General features: G+C 42.9%; 1 protein-coding gene across 7 annotated transcripts in view; it reads right to left on the reverse strand.

Moving 5' to 3' along the window:
- Positions 1 to 22,051, reverse strand: part of LOC107227966 (glutamate receptor ionotropic, kainate 2) — an 89,815-nt gene that overhangs the window by 3,964 nt on the left and 63,800 nt on the right. For 2 of the 7 annotated variants that reach the window (XM_046746598.1, XM_046746597.1), the window contains exons 9-18: positions 21,449 to 21,652; positions 19,606 to 19,809; positions 16,880 to 16,984; positions 14,229 to 14,408; positions 12,208 to 12,345; positions 8,052 to 8,249; positions 7,739 to 7,964; positions 7,428 to 7,592; positions 2,909 to 3,009; positions 1,566 to 1,772 (exon numbers count right to left, since the gene is read on the reverse strand). In XM_046746598.1, the coding sequence (XP_046602554.1) occupies positions 1,566 to 1,772; positions 2,909 to 3,009; positions 7,428 to 7,592; positions 7,739 to 7,964; positions 8,052 to 8,249; positions 12,208 to 12,345; positions 14,229 to 14,408; positions 16,880 to 16,984; positions 19,606 to 19,809; positions 21,449 to 21,652 (1,728 nt within the window). Of the gene's footprint in view, positions 1 to 1,565; positions 1,773 to 2,908; positions 3,010 to 7,427; positions 7,593 to 7,738; positions 7,965 to 8,051; positions 8,250 to 12,207; positions 12,346 to 14,228; positions 14,409 to 15,517; positions 15,776 to 16,879; positions 16,985 to 19,605; positions 19,810 to 21,448; positions 21,653 to 22,051 lie in introns of all 7 variants that reach the window. The other 5 variants (XM_046746600.1, XM_046746599.1, XM_046746602.1 and 2 more) reach the window with 4 other exon arrangements.

Genomic DNA, 22,051 nt, shown 5'->3' on the forward strand with positions numbered 1-22,051 from the left:
TATACCGTTCTACGTATTTTTATTATGCAAAGGCAAGGAATGAGACAGAGAGAGAAAAGGGGAGGCAATTCTTTTCAAATTTTATCCCTGGCCCCGTTTCTTTCCCACCGTTGGATTCGGATTGTACGACGATTTTCCCCGAATCTGTCGACTCCGCAGCAGCCGGCCTGTTTTGAGGCTGACAAAGCGTTTTCTAATAGCTTGGCTACAGGCAGTGATTTATTTGCTACCACTCCGTTCGTCTGGATTTTCAAAGAGCGCCACGGTCAAATTCTACGGTAAAACTCGAATGGCGGAGTCGATGCGAATGCCAAATACATCTCACAATTTTCTTCACATTCGTAACGTGAAAATTAATTATCTGCTAAATTTATACTTCTCGACAACTTTCGCTGATGCGGCAAATGAGCGGAATAAATCCGCATTTTAATTGAAAGTAGTTAAATTAATTCACTTGCGATCTGGGATTTGAATTCTGATGAATCATTCAAAATTTGGTGTTAAAGAAGAAAACCATAGATAATTTTTGTGCAATTAATACGTAACATTATCTCTTTCTTTTTTTTTACAACGCATGCAATCAAGTCGCCATTATTCCTATGATGCAAATTCAAGCTGCAAACTGAATGCTCCACGTATGTAAAAATGCAGCACGGGATAAAGCGGTATAGGAAAAAAAAAATAAATACATAAAATAAAAAATGAAAATACAGTTTTCAAATTAATGAAAAAGTCTATTTCTTGTTGCTAAATTAAATTGCCTCGATAATTTTAGTAATTTCATATTTACCAATTCTGCGGTAAACCATACATGCTCACCGCGTTATCACGTTCTGCATGATTGGATAAATTAATCCAGCGCTTGCACAAACTTTATACATTTATATATATGTTTATCCAATATTTAGGTATTATAGAAACGACAAGTTGTATCACACAAAACACGAATATCGTTAACGAAATGCGGACAATCTATAACATAAATAACCCCAATATACAATACAATATAATATATTGAAGTATACATATAATGTAAACTGTTATTTTCATCGTGCAAAATGCAAACAAGTAGTACAAAATTTAACGAACACGCATTTAACGAAGTTACGAAAAAAAAAAAGAACAAAGCAATAACAGACAAAATTCAATACACAAGTTACAAACGCGTTCTCATTTTTTGCGGTGAAAAACTTTGCCTTTTATTTTCCATTCTCGCAATGCGAGTAAAGTGAGAAAAAAGAACCCCCGTAATATAAAAGAATGGAAAGAAGAATCCTACGAGGCGTTCAGTCATCGTTCCATCGCGATAATACTCCCTTCGTTTACTTTTCCCGTCATATCCGCGACGACTTCCCGTGGGTCCAACTACTGGAGGCGACGAAACATCAACGACCCCGGACAAACAAGGATCATGTCCAAGTTATACGTACACGTGACTACGTATTTACGTACGCATATACACATAAAACACCCCCGTCCATGTGCGGAGGTAGGTGTAAAGACGGGCGAAGGGGGTGGATTACTCCCACGGGAACTCGCCGCTCGTCGGGCAGGACGCGACTTACACCATTTAGTCGAGGCAGCTCGATGCTGGGTACGTATGTGGTTTCTTCGCGGGCGCAGTACCTTCCTCTTCGAATTGACGCGCCGGGGCTGCACCTCGGACATGGAAGATGCCCCTCGCGGGATATCCGGTGTTTCGTCGCGGGCTTCTGACGGGAACCGCATCTCACCGCGAATCTTAATTCCGATGCCATTTCAGCGCAGAGCGACTTCTCGGGCGTTAGTTAAGATTTTTGGTGGTTTTTTTTTTGTTTTTTTGTTTTTTTTTGTTTCGTTCAGCAGCGACAGCGAAAACAGCAGCAGGATATATTTTTGGCGGCGGATGCGATGCAACGATCAGGATCACAACGACATATATACACATAAGCATGTGCACACAAAATTTCAACAATTACAATATCGTAAGTTTACACGTAAGGGGCGGGGTTGAAGTTACGAATTTGAAATTTTTCGAAAACGCCTAATTTCGTATTGTTTGGTGGGGAGACTTCGAAGTAAGGAAATCAAAGTTTTGAAGAAACAACAAAGTTCCGAATATTCATGTTACGACAGAGCAAAGTTTCCGGAAGTTAAAATATAATTAGAGAGTGTAGTTTAGTCAACAAGTGGGTGTCAAAAATCAGTGAAACCGAAAATCGAAATGAACAGGAACGTAAAAATATCGAAAATCCAAATCGAAGAAAGATTGAAGCGGTGAAATTTCACCAAGCCAGAAATTCACAGAATAAAAAATCTTCGATCAATCGGAATTTCGAGTATCCAGTTTCTTTTCTTAAATTTTCTCACTTTCGCATATTTCGGAACGTTGACTTTTCGGAACTTTGATGTTTCGTCAAAGCTCTATTTCGTTACCTTAAGTTTCGCTACCAAAAAATTCGGAATATCAAACTCCGCGCCACACATATACAATATACATATACATATAATATATGACGATACAATTTGTATAAATAATAATGATAATACGGACACGGCACGAGACGATATTTATACAATTTTTCAAACACCAAGACGAAATTTATGTAAAATAAAACTGAACAATTATCGTGCAAAAACATATCATGTATTATGATTATTATTACAAGGGAACTGAGACTGTCCTCATTTTTTCCTCTCTCTTTCTCTGCACGTGTACTCACAAGATTATCAAACTACATTGATAACAGCTACAGTTCCCCTGTAATATATTTCGACAAAAAATCGGCGATTCTTCAATTCGTCGCGGTTCGATAATAACTCGCCGATTTTGGGTCTTGAATATCCCCCCCCCCCTCGAGATTCGCCGATCGGGCTCAACCTAAGTTGAAAACCGGGCAATCGCGCACTTCCGGGTTCCGATACTCACCCTGTCGGACTGGGCGTGTTTTTTCGAGTTCCAGCAGAACTCGAGAATCGCGACGAGAATCGCGAGGGCGAGTCCGCAGAGCAGAACGACGAACACTCCACCTGGAACAAAATACCTCGGGTTTAATGTTCGGCTGCAGCTCACCCATTCCTTACTTTTGGTGCGAACGGTGAACCGGGAATAAGGAGGGAGAGAAGACTGGTTCCAGGCTTACGGGGGAGGGATTCCCCGCCATTAGTCAAAATTTACAAAGACGTTCGGACGTCGCGATTTGCATTCAAATAACAGCGCCCCGGTTGTAAATTCCCCTTCGTGCCTGCACTCGGGGTTCAAACGGGCCCAATTTCGGCGCCAAGGGTGCTCAGGCATTGATATCAGGTAGACGTAATTCGAAACGGAACTCGGTGCTATTTTCAGCCGCACACAACTTTGACGCAACTTTCCAAAACTCCTCACCGGAACGTGAAATTTTTTTTATGGTTGCGAAATTTTACTCGATCCGAGCGTAACGCTGTGTCGGAAAGCAAAAAAAAAAAAAGAAAAAAATGAAAAAGAAAAATATCCACCCGTCCCACCGCTTTTGTATCAATTTCAGAAATTCATGTATGTAAACGAGGAAAAATCGCTGAAGCAGGGAAATTCTTTAGTTCGACGAGAGGCGTCGGCGCACCTTTAATTCGGAAACCCTGGGGTCCAGGGGTCGTGGTTTAATTGAGTTATCGAGTGAGGGGCGACGGAAGGTCTCTCTTTTCCTCCGACGAGGCTTTTCATCCCTTTATTGAGGGGTGGAGGTCTCCAGGAAGTCGGCGTCGTCCGTCATTCGGCGATGATTCGAACGATTTACTGCCAACCTTCGGGTTCGCTGGGAAAAAATATACGCGGCTTCTACTCGAGAGCGCGGTTATATTCGCGATTGAGATCTGCTAATGCCCGGCGTTTTCTGCGAAGAGGGAGAAAAAAGGGAGGAGGAGCGAGGGATGAGAATTGTAATACGATACAGATGCTGATATTTCCAAGTGCGCGCGTGTAAAAATGCAGCGAAAAGGAAGAACGAATGAAAAAAAAGAAAAAAATGGTGAGAAGAGTGAAAAGAAAGAGAGGGAACTTTGAAAGATTGAAATGTCGGCTTTTCCCGGATGATTTCCGTATAATGGAGGGGAAAACGATCCGTGTTAAAAGTGCTTGCGTCTATATCATGGGAGGAAAAATTTTCACCGCGTATTAAAAAGGCCATGTGCGGCCCGAATGTAAGGTGCAATTTCACCATGGTCGAGAACCTCCGAAACCTGCGATCGATCCTTGCTCCTACATTATTGTAAATCCTTCGTTATACATATACTTTATACGCGGTACCTTATATATATATAACCTTCTGGCCCGAAACGTCGCTTTGGATTTAATCGCCTGTAAAAGCTTCGTCGGTTTGTAGGTAAACGCTTTTTGCCAACCTTCGGATTATTCACCGTCGCGCGGATTTTCAACAATTTTAGTTTTTCTCTTGACTGACGACCCGAGTTTCCGGCGAATAAAATTTCGGTGGAATGGAGAGAAAAAAAAAAAAAAAATTGTCCAGCCGAGCATACGTATGCGGCGTTCCATTCCAACTCAGTAAACGATTGACACTGACATTTTTTATTTTCACCACCAATTTTTTCTTACGTTGGTATAAAACCTGCGAAAATCTCCCGCAAAAATAGAACGGAAATCATAGAAATGAAAAATAATAATTAAATTACTTCCACTCCGAAGCTTGTGTGACGATTTTATAAATCGCAAAACAAATAATTTTATTAGTGGTGTTTGAAAATCAAATATCAATGTATACGGCGTTTCTGAGAAAGGTTTTAAGATCCATGGGATGAAAACGGCTTGTAAGAAATAAAAGAAGAAGAAAAAGAACGAAATCGCAAATTTATTTTGGGAAGATTTTTACTGTGATAGGAACAATCCCTGGGGAGAGAATAAAATGTTTCATGGCAAATAGTTTACTGAGCTGGAACAAATTACCGCATAACGTATACTTGGGTTGAATATTTTCTACAAAAAAAAAAGCTCGACCAAAGTTTGCACGTATAAATCTTACAACGATTCGTCATAATTTATCGAACGTATCTGAAACGCAAAATGTCAGAGTAATATTTTGTGTAAAACGTTGGAATTATAATTCCGCGAGTAGCTAGTCGCTCAATTTGTTCGTGACGGTTAATTATCGGCAAAACGTTTGAATCGGCGAGTTGAACGGTTAGAAATAACGGTGAAACCCGTGTAAAACGAGACGGGGTTGATATTGGTGAAAACGTTGAGTTTCGAATATCCGCGTGAGTTTAAACGGGGAATAGGTATAAAGTACGGTTCGCATGGCGCGGAATTCACGGTTTGAATATAAATCCGCGTTGCCGGAAATCAGGCTACTGCAGGGGTGAAAGATTTTACCTCGGTCTTTGGCCCGCCCTTCGGGGCGAGTTCCGCGCCCTTTGACCCGCCGTGCGGGATACTGCGGAATATTTTAGGGTTTATACCTATACACCATCCACGCGTACGTACACCTAAGCCGGGAGAAAACCGTCAGGCTCCACCCGCTGGTTGCCACTATGTATTCATGGTGCGGGCGGGCCGCGACTTTATCAAAAGTTGCCCATTTTTCCGCCGTCCGGATCCTCGACGTCGTCCCCCCTCGGCGTCGCGACGCTGCCTCCCCTTCCATCCGGGTGAAACCCTACCATCTTCGCGTCCCGCACCCTCGGCGCAAACCGCAATCGATATCGTCATTCTTCGTGGGCCGAATCGCAAACGTCGATTCTGTCGCTCGTCGCGAAATTATGGGTAGCGATGTACGTTGTTACAGGTATTCGTATTCACTTTTACTACAGGTTTATAATTGCTGGTTTAGAGCCTGTTGTAGCGGTGATTGGTGAAAAAAATTGGGATAGTTCAACGGAGAAGTGAAATTTCTTTGACGCGCGTATGTCGATCAGGCTGTATTAGGTGCCGGAATTAAGGTGGCTGTTTGACCGTAATTTGGTTCGTCATTTCTGTTGAGTTGAAATTTTTGAGGCCGCTTATCATGTGTCAGAAGGAGAAACTGAGAAGTTTAAAATGAATAACTTTTCAGAGCCGTTATTAGAAATTTTTTTAATTTCGACTTTAGGTTGTATGAATTTTCCTACAAGATGAGTAATTTTTTGCATTTTTTATTGTTATACCGAAGCCACCGTTTCGGGTTCTCAAATTTTCAGATCAAACTCGTAATTATAGTGAGCTAGAAAACCCCTGATTTTGAAATGTCAAGTCAATTGGAGATAAAGAAAAATGTATGTCCCGATTGATCGATACCGGTTAATTTCGTCAATATGCGTGACAAAGAAATTTCACTTTACTTTACTGATTTTATTCTTCATCTACAACGATCTGTGTAACTAATCGGAAAATTAATTCCCTTGAGAAAATTGATATCACATTTTTTGATACATTGTTAATATTAAAATGATTATTTCAATTTCTTTCACATGTATCAATGATTTCACATCATTCACAAAATAAATAATTCATCTGCAATTTTTTTTTTTTTTTTATTCTTGTCAACACAAAAGTAAGAAAATTAGACCCACAATCGTGAAATAAAAAAAAAAAAAAAAAAAAATGTATGTTGTGCAATTCGAAGTTTCAAGGCGTTAGTGAAAGGACGCGCAGGAAATATTCCAGCAAATTTAGATACAGAAGCAATTTCAAATTTCTGCCGAGCTAAGCACGAGGTGCGGAAAGGTTGGGTGGATGAGTAAATTTGCATAACTTCAGGATGTCGTGATTCAGGCGATTGTCGTCGCAGAACCGGAAGTAGAAACTTTTACTTCCGTCACCGTCACCTGACCGAGCGGACGAGCCGAGCAGGTATCCGCAAATCCTGTGACTCGCGGTTTTCCAGATCATTAAAGGTACTTCGTTCGGAGTGTGTAAAGACCATTTCCGGTTCACCAAAACACTTCAGGGTTTCTCCTGATTGCCCGAAAGACCAGCGACCGCTCGTTAGAGAATACGGAAGTGAGGAATGCGAGAAGCAAAAGTAGGTGCAGCGTACGAAGAGGAATCGCACTTTAATTACAGAAAATAACAGCGGCGATAATTACCGGTGGTAAAATTGAATATCAAGGCGGTAACGCGTTCCTTGGAGCCGAAGTTCAATTCGGTGAAATTGGTTGTCGGGTGGACGAAATTCCAGACCTCGATTGACGTAATACAGGGACGTATAGAATTTCCCGGTAAACGTCGAGGACTCAGGGGTTCGAGGTCGAGGTAGATTACGTGTATACGTATATGTATAATGTAGGTACAAATCGCGTGTATGTAGTCGGTCTGTGAAGTCGTAGAATGGCGGGTCTATTGAAAATCCAGGAGAACGAGGAAGGCTAGAGATAAGGAAGTAAACGAGAGAAGGAAGAGACGTCGACGTACCTACATCGTACACCTACGCGTGTAAACGATATACATATAGCGTAAAGTCGAAGGTGTGCGAGTGTCTCACCGATGTTCTCAACGCCAAGAGCGTTGGCTTTGCTCTCCTTGCTCTTCTCGTCCCGATTGCAAACGTCACCGGTGTTTTTCCACCACTTGTCGTAGAGTATCTGAATCACTCCCTTTTCCTGTAGCTCCAAGATGGCCAGAGATATTTTATCCCGCCAGGGCGAACCTGCGGTTGAAAGATCAGTAGTGAGGGGAGAAAGAAAAAAAAAAAGAAGGTGGATAAGGAGCGGGAGGAGGCGACAAAAAACGAAGAAGAAGAAGAAAAAAAAACTGCCGCCACGCCGCGCCGGAACGCTGCTGGAATTAGCGAACCTTTCGGCGTCGCGATCCCGTATCCTTTGCTGTCAAGGAGGCCGCCGATTTGCGTGAGATTGCAGTCTCTCTGGACCGCGTAGTCGAGCATTGTGGACTCCATGAGAAAGGCGTAGTCGCCCTCGAGGACGCGTTTTACGCCCTCCTCGTACGTGGAGACGAAAACGGCTGGCCTCTTGGACTCCATGAACCGCCACATCTTCTGGTAAATACCGATCTTCGAGTCCTTAATGGGAGAGAGAGAGAGAGAGAGAGAGAGAGATCGACGTAATCGTTATTGCAAACCGCGTTTAGATTTCCGCCTGCTACTCACCCTGAAGAAGGTCATCGTGCTCCCGCCCTCCAGGGTACCGTAAGAAATCTCCGTCTGTTCGGCGAGGTCAGCGGCGTTCTCGATCGGGGTGATCATCCTCTCGACGGTGAGAAAGGCGGCCAGATTCGCCGTGTACGAGGATATGATGATGAGGGTGAAGAACCACCAGATACCGCCGACGATCCGAGTGCTGGTCGCCTATCGCCGCGGGGCGAGAGAACAGAAAGAAAAAAACGGGGATGCAGAGGCCGAATGCTGGAAGGAGAGGCGCGATCCACGGACGGGAATTACGTCGTCAGCGACGTACAAGGACTGCCTTTAAAACGCGTCCGGCTAGTCGTAACGACGTTCGACGATCAATCGAGGGGACATCGGTGAACGATATTAGGGAGCTTCACGAGGGGAGATTCGGGCCGAGGAATGCCAATAAAAGCTACCACCGTCCGTGAATCGAGGACGGTTCGTAAGGAGAGGACGAGTTCCTCGCAAGCTTCGAATTAAGACGAATTTTTTCGCGGAAAGATCTATTCCGATCCTCGTACGCTCGCGTCGATTCGAGTCGATTCGATTGAAAATCGGCCGGATTCTACTCGGGACTCGCGAGTTGTGCCTGTCGACGACTCGCACGAGGCCTGTCAGCCGCAAGCGCTCCAGTCCTCAAATGTGACGGTGAAATGACGACGAGGGATGAAGTCGAGTAGAGGACAGCGAGCAACCCGCAACCCTGCATGTACGTAGCCAAAACCGCAGAGCCGGCTTGGCGAACCTTAGGTTTCAGATCTTAAATTCACCGAGAATTGGTAAGTTTAGAACTTGACTCGTTTTTATCCCCTGAAACTTGGCGTATTTTTTTTTTGTCGATGTTTGTACAGTCTTTGTGACGTTCGTCTGTTGTAGGGAAGGTCGATGGACGCGATGATCAGAGAGCGGGGTGGGGTTCAAGTTTGAAATTTGAAGGTTCTGAAAGCGCCTAACTCCGAATTATTTGGTGGCGAAATTTTAAGCGAAGAAATCAAACTTTGGAGAAATAGCAAAGTTTCGAACGTTCGGAAAGCAGACGGTTCAGAGTTCCGAAACGGGAGATTCCGAAAATTCGAGTTATGATTAAGGAAAGTTCCGAAAAATATAGTTTCGATAGAGTGAAATTCCGAAAATTAAAGTATACGTCACACAGCGTAGTTTACTCAACGAATGCGTGTGAAAAAATAGAAAAACCGAAAATTAGAATAACCAGGATTCCGAACGTAAAAATATCGAAATTCCAGAACGAAGAAGAATCAAAGTGCTCAAATTTCACTCTTTTTGACTTATCGGAGCTCGCCCTTTCGCCATTTTGTCCTTTAGGAACTTTGAGCGTCGGGTTTCGGACCATTCGAAACCCGACGCTCAAAGTATGATTTCCTTACTTCAAGTTTCGCCACCAATAAATTCGTAATTCGGCGCTTTTGAAACTTTTTAACAAGGACCTGAATCCAGACTCCGTTCAGGAGGTGAGGAGGAAAAAGTTCCGAAATTCAGATCCCAACGGGACGATCTTCAACGAAAAGGAGGGGGAATAAGGATTCTTTTAAAAAACATACGAAAAACGGAGGATCAGATAATCGGAGATAAAGTGACATTGCCTGAATGTACGAACAACTCGAGGTGTACAATTTTAATGTATTCCCTTTGGGAATCGTTGATTCCTTTTCTTTTCTCTAATCGGCACGCGTGTACAGTATTCGCGGGAGCGTAAATACAACTTTGCAAAAACGATCCGAGGCGGGTGTTTGCAGCGTCAGTTTGCAATCACGGGGGGAAACTTGGTTCGCAGTAGTTCGCGAAATGCGCCAGGTTCTCCCGTCACTTCCAGACTGAGCGCGTCCCGTTTCATTTGGTTTATTTTTAAGTAAAAACGCGCTTCGCGCGGAAAGCCTGCCGGCAAAATCCGCTCCGAAGTCACAAAGCTATTGTATAACCGTGTTGCAGAGCCAGAAAGTCGGTATAGAAAGTGCATAGACACGCGGGGGATTTTATTCTCTCTCAGTTCCATCAGCAGCTCGTCTCTCCTCCTCCTTTTTTCGATTCCGCGTTTCTCTCCCCCGGCTTTCTACGATTTTGTTAAATTCGTTCCACCATTTATTTCCCATTTCCCATTTTCTTTATAACATTTTATCCCGAGGTATTATTACAGAAAAGGTACGGATACAAACGTACTGATAGAGTGTGGAATTAGATGGATATATAGTAACTGCGAGATTGGACAACGCGGAGACAAAGAATTGCGCGTGGAATTCCCGGCGGTCGGATTTTTTTTTACCCCGTCGTCAGGGTAGAGGAAAAGGAAAACAAATTAAAAGAACAAACCGTACGAGTAAAATCATAAAAAGCGTCCGCGCGAGAGGGGATGCAAAATATAAACGTCCATCAGTTTTTATCGAACAATGCTTGTTGGCCGGTTCCTCGTTACCACGCCAATTTAACCGTGATTTTATATTTCTCCGTGCCCACATCATGATGTACACCAATATTCCCGAGAGAAAGAGAGAGAGAGAGAGAGAAAATAACTGGGAATAATTCAACAACGATATTAACTTTAAAAGGGAAAACCAATCGTTGAGGCAAGAACATAATCGAAGAAAATGAAAAGTATAACGTATTGATAGAGTGGCTGCAGAATAACCCTAACAAAGATGCGAGGGAAAAAACGAACGTAAATTTGAAAAAATGTATCGCCAAAGGCGAGACTTTGCGTCCCGATCGATTATTCGATGTCTAATTTGATGTTCGGTTACCGTCTCGTTTCTTTAAACCGATAAAGATTCCTCTCGGAAAATAAGATCAGGTGGAGAATTGATGAGGGGAAAAAGAAGGTTGCGAAAAAGCAGCTGTCCGAGAGGCAAATTTTCAAGGGTGCCTCGGTCCGTCATCGGCTTGGTACAAGGTACGTGCATGCAGGGTGTACGATGGCCGATCCGATGCTAAATGTTAAATTTCCAATACCAATATAAAATTGAAATTCGTTTCGAAATCCATAATTCGAATTCCACGACTCTCGACGAAGTTATGAATAGTAATTTGGCGCGGGATGAGGATCGGCGATCGGTCGGTGTTCCTTCTTATATTGCGGAGTGCAGTGTGCGAGCAACCGGTGCTCGGATCCTGGAGGAGAAGACCAACTGGCGCGTCGGGAGTTTCCGCGAGTAGAATTGAACGAAAGTTTCCGTATTGAAAATTTGATGCCCGGCTATCTTATCGTCTGCATTTGGATCGAATCACCGGCGCGTAAGTTCAGCGACGTGCTGGTATAATAACGTCTGATGTACGAAACAACGAGACGGGCACACATACGTACCTGTATGTAGTACATGTTACGGTATGTGACTGGAGAATATTTACCTAGTTATGCGAGTGTGATCGAAACGCTGAATCGACGATATTGCGTATATATATATAATATATACGTGATATTACGTATCGCTGTGTGTGTGTGTGTGTGTGTGTGTACATACAAGCACGTCTATGTACAACAACGCGCTGCAGTTATAATCGTATGAAAGGCGGAAATAACGAAGTATTGCGAAATACGAAAATGCCAGATGGTGTAGATACGGTAGAAAGTCGGGGCGATGTCGGAATACTTGAATACACGTATTGCGAAAAGGAGAATTCCGTTTTTCAATTTGTCATCACCGTTTATGGATATTGGCAATACGCGGTTTATAAAAAAATTTTGATTTTGCAAAAACCGAGACTTCAAACGCTGCCTGGATACGAATTTCACGCTTACGTCGTCACGTCTTATTACACGCGGAATAAACTTTCTCATCTTTTCCCCGAAGCCTTGGGAGTTTTAAAAAACGTTGAAAGAAAATTTGCTCAAAAATTTCAATATAAAATAATAATGAGAAATCGAGGAAAAAGGTAGAGAAGTCGAGTGTGTGGAAAAACGAAAGTGACCCAAGCCATTTGCGATATGTTTAAACTCATCGGCGAGACTTGTAAGCTGCTTATTGCCGGATTCGAAGCTGACCGGAGCATGAGAAATGGGCGGATATCGGGAGGCGGAGGATCGGATGAGGAAAGTTCGTCGAAGGGTATAAAATCGAGTATTACAGGTATTAGCCGACTCCGCGGTGCGGTGTTGTACGCTTGTTACACGCTACGGCTGCATTACCTTCGGGTTGAGGTCGCTCCCTTGTTGCATTAGCGTCCCGACGGTAAACCAGAAGCTGTTCGCCAGGGTGAAGTCGTTCACCGTTCTCGGCAACGGGATGTCGTCGCTGTCCGGTTCCAGAGCGCTCACATGACCGCCCTGACAATTATTTTTATACCGTCAACGATAACGAGCGGTGGAAAATTTCACCAACGAACATTGGAGGAATTACCCTGAGTACCTTGACTTCTCCTACAGGGAATCACGGCAAGGATAACGCTATTTTAAACTATTTTTCATCAAATTTTTGCCGAATCTGTAACGATGAAGGTTGAACGGGAAAATACAGGCGGGTAATAAAATATGGGTTTAATTATTTTTCGCTTGAAATTTGATTTTTAATATTGATACGACGGTGGATAAATTAACGTTATTAATTCGAAAATCGATTTTATTTGTTTAACAGCATTCTAGTATCGAATGATATTTTCAAGGCTAGAAAATTTTCCGTTTCTTTTACCAACCATTTACGGATAAACGACAGGAAGTTTGAGAAAGCTTGCAGAGCTTTCTTTCGTGTTTGTCTGTTAGCTGGATCGTCGATCGAAAAAAAGTGAGTTTACCCAGAAAGTAATTAAACCGTGACCGAGCCTGTATTTTCCCAATTAACCCAGTTCTGCAAACACATAGCAGACGCGTGGATCCGGTTTGCCAGCGTGTGGTTGAGATTTATATTTTGATCTTCCTCGCCCGTATTTCACCCCCATTATCCATCGTACAAAAGCTTGAAATAGAGTGACGTTACCTTGTAACGCAAAATCTATTTGAAAATGAGAAAATTAAGAAGAACGAGAGTCCCAAAGTTTCTTGCAGTCTTCGAACACCCTCGTGTTACAAAAATTGTCTCAAGAATTAATGCGAGCTTGTTATTATTACATTCAGCATCGACCTGCATCGACGCGCGATCGTGAGGATGAGAAATGTGAAACAAGGCCGAGAATATACGAGGAACGCAAAAGTTGAGAGTTCGAGGATGGATTCCGGGGTCAAACTCGTACGGGAAGAGATGTCGTTAGGATATCGGGTCGAACAGGAGTTCGATGGACCGACGGTATTGCTCCCGGAAAAGTTTTAACGAACCAAAAGGGCGACGTACGCAGTCTAAGGTGTGTGTGTGTGTATAAAATACAAAACTGTCTTATAGTTCCGGGCAATACAAGAGCGGTGCGGATAGACCATGGGAAACGAGGAGAATAACGATAGAAGCGAGATGCGAAGCATTCAAGAGCTCGAATCCTGGACACGGAAGGAGGAGAAAAACAAGGAAAGTCCAAAAACGAAGGGTAACGAACGGTGTAACTAACTCCGAGTTGAGTCAAAAGAGAGAGAGAGAAAGAGAGAGAAAGCAAGCTGGGATCGAAATTAACTTCGCCCACGATCAGAAGCTCCGGGAGAATCTCAGTCCTCAACAAATTTGAATTATTCATTCGTTCATTCATTCGTTCGTTCGTTTATTATTTATTTTTCCTCTGTCTGCTTTAATCTTTTTACTTTTACCCACTTCCTCCTCCTCATCCTTCCCGACCTTGTCATCCTCCCGTCTCGGTATCGAGCTTTCATCGTCAATTTGCATCTTTCAATTTATCCCCCATGCCAGAGTCGTGTTGGATTAGGGTGAAAATCGACTTGGTATCCCGGGGCGTGATGATAACAATGAAAGTCGAACCAGTAGAATGAATAAATATGCAGAGGTGTGAAGAAAAATCGAAACAGAAACACGCACACACGGAGAGAGGTAACGAGTGGCAGAAATATGCGGAATGGGAAAATCGCAAAATATGAGCGAAAGATTAGCGGCGATGCAAACGCCTGTTTCGAATTCTTGTTCTCCAACCGCAATTTCTCGGGGTTGACAATCCGTGTCGTGTTTTTGTAGAGGGCGTTCGAAAATTGTAAACTCTTCCGTCGTTCGGTGCACATGACCGCGAGCAAACCGGATTCGGGGGTTAAAATTTTCTGCGAATTGGGAGCATCCCGCCTACCTGTAAAGGACATTTGCAGCTCGGACAAGGCGGCGGCTCGACCCATTCGTAGGGTGAAAATCTCGCCACGATCCATATGGTGAGTGAAACAATGACGTAGGCGCCTAGCATGGAAAGCCATATTTCTACGGCGAGCGGATTCATGAAGGAGAAGAGACGCGACGGCATTCTTCCAGAGACCTGCGACAATTTTTAGGAACCTCTGGCTCATTACGTGTCCAATTAATTCTCACATCGTGCATCTCAGCTCTCGATCGTTCGATCTCTCGCAGCATTGATCGCAATTATATTTTAAAGACAATAATCACACGTCAGGGGGAGATTCGTTGACGATGCACGGATTCGCGCGTTTCGATCCGATCTTCCGTTCGGACGGGAATTTAACCCCTGAACCCTGCCGCCCCTAGAAACTGTATCAAATATTGAAGGGCGCGTTAGGCAAACTACCGGAGGCTGGCTATTCGCATTGTAACTACCGAAGGTTCGCACGCTAAATAGGGATTCGGTTGGCTCGAGGATCCCTGCGAAATAATTACCCACATCCACAAATACCGAAACCTCAGTTTAACTATCCGCGAGATTGTATCGCGGCCAATCGAAATCCGAAAAGTCGAACCGCGTCGGAAATCGCAAGTCGGATTATTGAGGGTGGTTTTTTGAGGAGGTTGGTGGTTTGAAACGAACACTTTATCGGCTAATCTGATCTGGGAAATATACGCCGACTGTTTATGTTTCAAATTGATGTTACACTTGTGAGCTGAAGTGCGAGAAAAAATACACCGAAGTTTTAAACTCGAGTTTAGATATCGATTTTTGATTTCAAATCGCTTCTAATTTATGAAAAAATCTAGTAAATTTCGTCGATTTTATTACAAGACGGATTCTTTTCTTTCAAGAGTTATTCAATATAACGATTTTTCGATGAAAATCGATATTCACGGAATGTTGAAAAATTGAATATTCAACGATATCAACGTGACGATAAAAACAATTATAGAAGCAATTTTGAAGCTATCTCTCGTTTTTTTCTTCTCAGTCATCGTGAAAACCATAATAAATTCGATAAATACTCGCTGCCAGTGATTCTCACGAGTAGAGCCAGCTTTCGCGTCTAAGAAATCGAACTTGATCGATCGGATCGAGACGCGGATCGAACAATTAATGTCGCAAGGTCCCGCAGCTTCTGGTTACCGATTTATCGCGATAACCTGAAATAAGCGAGACGTAAAACGCTGGAACGGTTCTGACTGCAGGCCTCGTCGAGTGTCGGCGGGTGTCGTTGAGTGTACCTTTGGGTTGAGCCCACTTCCCTGCCTGAGAAATGTCCCAGTGATGAACCAGAAGCTGTTGCTGACGCTGAACTGGTTCTCGACTACGTCGCTCTCTGCTAGGCAGGGGTGGGGGTTGTTCCACTCGTAGGGGCTGAACCTGGCCATTACGAAGAGGGTGAAACTGACCAGCATGTAGGCGGCCAAAACGTAGAGCCAAATCTCGACCGCCAGGGGATTCATGAACGAGAATAACCGGGTCGGCTGGCTTGTGGGCACCTAAATTTTCATCAACTAAAATATTTTAATTACAAAACGAAGCACACCGACTTTTATGCGATCTTTCCTACGCTCGCGGATATTCAAACCCGAGTATAAACCGCCCCCCATGATTAATCCGGGCACGTAATGGAAGACAAACATCTGTAACAGCCGGGTTTTAATTCCGTGAAAAATTTGAAAAAATTATCTTCGTCAAACGACGTTGTCCTCGCGATTTTTCGAGTGAATTTTTCGCGACACTCGACACGGTCAACGTTGTTATTGTACCCAAAGCCCGAAGAACAACACTCGTGGTTTCAATTTCCAACGACGTATAATGTCGGACGACCGCAATAATCGGCCGAGTAGATAATTAATATCAACGAGTCAATTTGTCACTCGAATGCCGTGTGTCTAACAGTGACACGTTGTATCGAATCGAGCGATGTGCTCTGCAATAAAATTGCACTGAATATAACCGCGGATCGAGCCCGCAGGTGACATATTAACCAACCCGTCACGATGTGCGAGTGAATTATCATCGCTCAGTTTGTTTCCTGTCACTGGCAGAAATTGATGATACCTATCGTAAAAATTCAGAATTAGCAACGTTGAAATCGCGATCGATTATTTTTTTCCCGACGTTTCTCACGTTGACAATAAGAAGGATACGAGTAAATTGGCACTTGTGAACCTTGATTTTATTCACGTTTTTACCTTGTCGCGAATTCTTCAACAAGTATTTTATCGCTAGCTGATAGATTGTCGATCGCGACGGACGTTCGTCGTAAGGTTGATATTCTTTTTTGAAAACATTTTTTCACGTCTCAGACGGTTAGCAGAGAGTTGTACGAGAAAGAAAGGAAAGTTTTCCAAGTTCGGTAGACACGGTCGTATCTTTCCCGATGCTACATCAATAACTCCCGCGTGTCCGTGCGGTGGAGCAAGATCATGACGCCGCATGTTCATCCCCAGCTGAAATACGTGATCTCGATATTCACAGTCCAACTCTGCGTGTGACCCATAAAATTGGCATGGAGTGATTGAAAAAGTTGCTACGTAGGGTGAAATTTGTAAAACGACACGAAACCACACAAGCGTAGCTGAGCGGGTTCAACTCACCTTGAACAATATTCCGATCCCCAGATTCATGAACGGCTTTGTAAAGTCGATGACGCTTTCCCTCGCGTAGTTGATCGTCATTGAAGCAACGGCCAGATCAGCTCGCTGAAAAATATTTATACAAAATAATTGTGTAATTAATTAAATTTCGACGAATTATAATCCTGAAACAACGACACTCCACATTTTTGCTTTACATTTTACAGTCTTATTCTCGTTCGAAATGCAACATTGTGCAACGCCAAGGTGAAAAAGTGCAGCAGCTGCACCAGCTTACCCAGCTATATTTAGGCGCAATGCAAACATCGCACAAACCGCATGGAAACTGAAGCTTGCAGGGTCTTTCAATTCCGCACTTCACTTTTCTCCGTCTTTTCGGTCTAGAAGCGGATTGTGGTGCGAGTCAAGAGGCGCCATTCATACATGCCTGTACTAATTTTTTATTAAAAATTACAAAATACTGTAATTTAATGTAACACATACATCAGAAAAGTGGCGGCATCTCTATGCCTTCTTTAATAAAATTCCTTTTCCCTCGACTGTTTTTTCACCCCAGTAGAAAGAAAAATGAATGAAACTACATGTTAAAAAAAAGGATATGGAAGAGCGAATTTACTATTGCCAATATTTAAATACACACACAAACACACACGCGGGAGAAAGTGATGGGGAGATTTTCTCGTTCCTCATGTTTCTTTGATCCCGCAATTAGCCGTAGTGTACCAACGCAAAGAACCAGGGACTTTGAAAGTTTGAGGTAGAAAGCCGTGAAAAAAACTTGTCGTTGAAATGTTGAAGAGCCTTTTCATAACTCCGAGGCAGCACGTGATTAAAACTGGTGAAAACAAAACTTCTCGATTATCACCGGCGAACGGCTTACGTTTAATTATTACTTCGATAGCAGGCATCAAAGTTTTCAAGTACCGCTATTCTTCGATCATGACGTATTTAACTTACAATTATCTAATAAAGGAAGATAGAATTCAGTATTAATCATCGTTTTTTCTAACTCCAGAAATTGTAAAATTTAGTTTTCCAAAATTTGCACTGTTATTTGTCAGGTCAAAATGTAAGAGAAAAAAAGACAAAAACACCAATTGAAACAGGCATTATTGCGCAAGTTGATCGACAAGAGATTGTATAATTTTTCGATTAATGATCCGTGTTTATTGTCGTACCAACTCGCCTGGATGTTAATTAAAAATATCGAAAAAGCTTCTCAATGCGAATAGAGAGTCTTGAGTTGCCTCGAGTTTTCTTCGCAGAGTTCCGTTTTGAAAGCTTCCGAGTTTTCGTTTTCCACCGCAAAGTGGTTAGTTATACACGCTGCACCGCTGAATGCAGCTCCCAGTGCAAGTGTCTTATACAGAGAAAATCTCACGGCTTGAGTTGTCAGATCTTGCAAGGTATTCAAGATTTCAAAGGCTGGGCGTCTGATTCATGTGTAAATAAAAAAAAGGCAGCACCGTTTATTGTTTCTGTAAAGGTTCGTTTTCCCGATCTCAGATATTTTATAAGTAGATATTTTCAAAGGATCACAGGTGTCGATTCGAATATCGTATTATTTGCTCTCCGGGCTGAAAGTCAGCGCGATTCGTTTGTAGAACTTCTTTAACGATACAAAGTCCCAACGCCTCGTTAAGTCCGTGAAGATTTCTCGCCTCCCCTTAACTTTTCGCTTTCTTCGTCACGAGCATATACTAGGGATGGCCAAGAAGCCAAAAATAATCGATCACGTTTGGTTATTCCCAGCATGTACGCACATGCACGAGTCTCGGTAACGAGTGACGAAGAAAGCTTTCCCCTTCTCGACAAATTTTTATCATTTTCACCGTATAAATACCGCGAGTGTACTTTCAAGGGTCGAATGTTAAAAGCTCGAGTTCGGTCGATCTGCACAAGTTTGAGCGGCACGGCGTGCTTTCGAAAGTTCATTTTAAAAGTTTTTCAACGTCTTCGACGCGGTGTTGAACCCCCCTTCCCCCCTATCTATAGCTACGACACTCTCTGCAAGGGGGGGGGGGGGGGGGAAACAAATTTAAAAAAGAAAGACGAGCAATTTGCTTGCGGCAGGTGGTCAGAGATCTTGTTTAATAACACAGAGCTTTTACAATTCAAATGAATCCCGTTACGCGGGAAGGGATCGAGTGACATTCGCGAGCCGCAGCCAATGAATCGTTTCGGTTAAATTTCGTCGAAGATTGTTCCTTCCTCGTCTAATTTTTTTTTTTTTTTTTTTTTGTTTTAAACTGGCATTTCGTGACGGCGCGTTTTACACGTAAATCAGATCGTGTAACACGTGAACGAGGCGTGTATATAAGCCGTACCATTTTTACACGCTCATGCCGAACGTTTTGCATAACGAATTTAATATCGAGGAGAGAGAGAGAGAGAGAGAGAAGTGAACCGAAAAAAGAGGAGGAGAAAAAAAAAACGTACATCAGCTTCTATCGCCTGGAGTATTTTGCATGCAAAATTAAATCAGGCTGCTTCACTTTTACTCTTGTTCCTGTTACATTTTTTACATTCATCCCCCTTCGTTCCCTCCAAAGAATTTCGAATATGTCTTTGCTGTATTCATTTTTCTATCCATCGTGTAGAAATAGTCTGTACAGAGATTCGTATTATTGTACACTCTACAGAATTGAACGTTGCCTGATTTGTAGACCAAGTTGAAGGGATGCAAACACACACGCACACACACACACACACACACAAACTCGTACCTTTTCCATAAGCTCGCGAACGATTCCATTCCACTCCTTGGTTTCCGGATCGTATACTCCGTACATGTGATCGGGAACGAGTCGTATTGCATATTGGAAACCGACCTGGCCAGCGATCCACTTTAGAAGGTCTATGCAGAAGCCCTCGAACCTGGCGTTTCCGGTCAAATTCTTGTCCTCCTTGACCATGACGTACGGCTTCTCCTTCAACGAGACAATTCGCGTTGCAGTACGTAGGATATTTCGAAACCGAATCCAGCCAATCACAGATACATCGGCAAAAGAGGACCGTAGAAAAAAAAAAAAAAAAACTATACAAAATACAAAATAAAACCGATCTTGACGGCGAAACGCAGAAATTACGGGTATCGCAAAAGCGCGCAACGGCAAGTCTATTTTCCTCCTCTACCGTCTCGCGGAGAAACGGAGTTGGAGCTAATATCGAGTTCTTGCTCTCCAAAGACGACACATCGTATCCACTTACGTCTGTATTGGTTCCCCTCCAAGTGTGTTGCCACTTCGCCCGTAGCATATCGAGTTTGAATTTCGAACGCGAATAAGGAACGAACGACGGAAATTCCGTGTCATACCTCCGTAGGTACCAAGTTTCGACTCGGGACTGCGGGATTTTACCCCAAATTGAGTTACTACAACTTAAATTACCTCCAAGCGAATCGACAGCCCATCAGGGACATGGGAAAGATTTTAGTATCCAGGGGCTTCTGGGTTTCACAGAATTATTTCCACCTGACACCCTCGTGTCAATTAGTTATATTTTGTAAACAATTATGAAATGATCGTTTCGCAGGCTGGCAGTTGTTATTATTATTATTATTATTATTATTATTATTATCGTTAATTTTCTTTATTCTTCTGAATCCAGAAAAGAAATGTTTTCTAAATAAGTAGCGAGATCTTTGACGCGACTCCTTAAACGGTTCCGCGGAAGTAAAGCAATTAGGAAACTTTCCCCGTTGTTACTTCTCACTGCGTTGATTACTTCACTAAATTTTCTGAGTCAAATCGGTTAGTGTAATTCGTCCAATCCTATTATGCGGCAGCCTTACGTTGTTTTTAAGCATTGCCCAAGCTATAGAGCACGGCAATGATAATGTCGTTGAAAATTTTCGTCAAACGTTACAAAGTGTGCCAAGAAAAAAAGGGAACCGCGCGTAGAAGACGGAGCGGTGAAAAGATATCCTCGAAAAAATCATTCGCACGCATATCCACCGCGCAGAATGGAGAGTTGATTACACAAAAAAATAAACAAATGAATAAATTAAACAAAAAAAAAACAACAGCGTAGAAATTAAAAGTAGAAAAAAGCCTGTGATTAGTTACAAGCCTCCGTCGGGAATCGTTATTTTTTCGGCAAAATAGCAGCAGCAATAACAACGGAGGTAAAAAAAAAAGAAGAGAGGATGGAAGCGGGGGGAAAATTGAAAAAAAAAATTCTTTTTTTTTTTTTATTACGATCCTTTCACGACGCGTGAGCCTCGCGTGTATACGCGTTAATTATAAATCCAATTTCACCGGGATTATTTTGGAAAACCGCGGGACTTTTCCCGGCTGTAAATCCTCCGTTTCATCGAGGCCCACCTGCAGTTCGAGTTTCTTCGCCTCGGCGTTTTTAAAAATTATAAATCCAACGAGGCGATAAATTTATCGAAACTGCGGCTCGTAGTCGGCTGGATGAAATTGGATCGGCATCGCCGGATTGAAATTGTCGAATATCTGTAGCCGGTGTGTGATTTAAATGGTTTTAAAGAAACGGCAATAAAGTATCGTCGTGTGCAAAGTATCAGTGAATCGAAAATGCGAAAATGCGAAAATGCGAAAATACCTCTCTTGTCATGACGACTAGGGTGATGTTGGTCGCGGTTGTCTCGTAGAAGGCTCCGACATCCGTTACGTTTACTCCGCTGCCCGGCTTCCATTCTCCAACCTTGACCAATTCCTCCCTCTTCAATTTCAGTAGATCGAGTTTAAAGTTGTTCCGCTTACCCTCGTTGAATTCGACGTGACCGGTCAAGCCGTGGATCCCTGCCTGCAACTCGAAAATCCGATCTGTCAATGCGTGCGCTCTAAAATTTCCGACGGGAATTATTAATGCGACGAACCTGACGTCGAGCAAATATTTCACCGCTTCTTTATTTAATTGGCAATCAACCCCGAGACATAATATTAATATAGTTTCCACTTCCTCCTCCAATATCATACCCTGTTTATCTTTCTTTGCCGCGATCGCTCGCTGAGGGCATTTTTCATAGCAAATAATATTTCACCGCTCGAGTATTATATACATGCATAATTGGCCGACTCAAGGAGTTGAAAAAGCGGAAAATTACTGAATTCATCGATCCGGTGTATTTGGTTTGTACGTAGGAACTTGTTACATTAATTTCCCGCAGCTGCTGGGCAAAGACTCGAGGTTTAATTGAAAATC

Source organism: Neodiprion lecontei, chromosome 1 (assembly GCF_021901455.1).
Source record: "Neodiprion lecontei isolate iyNeoLeco1 chromosome 1, iyNeoLeco1.1, whole genome shotgun sequence".
Classification (NCBI taxonomy): domain Eukaryota; kingdom Metazoa; phylum Arthropoda; class Insecta; order Hymenoptera; family Diprionidae; genus Neodiprion; species Neodiprion lecontei.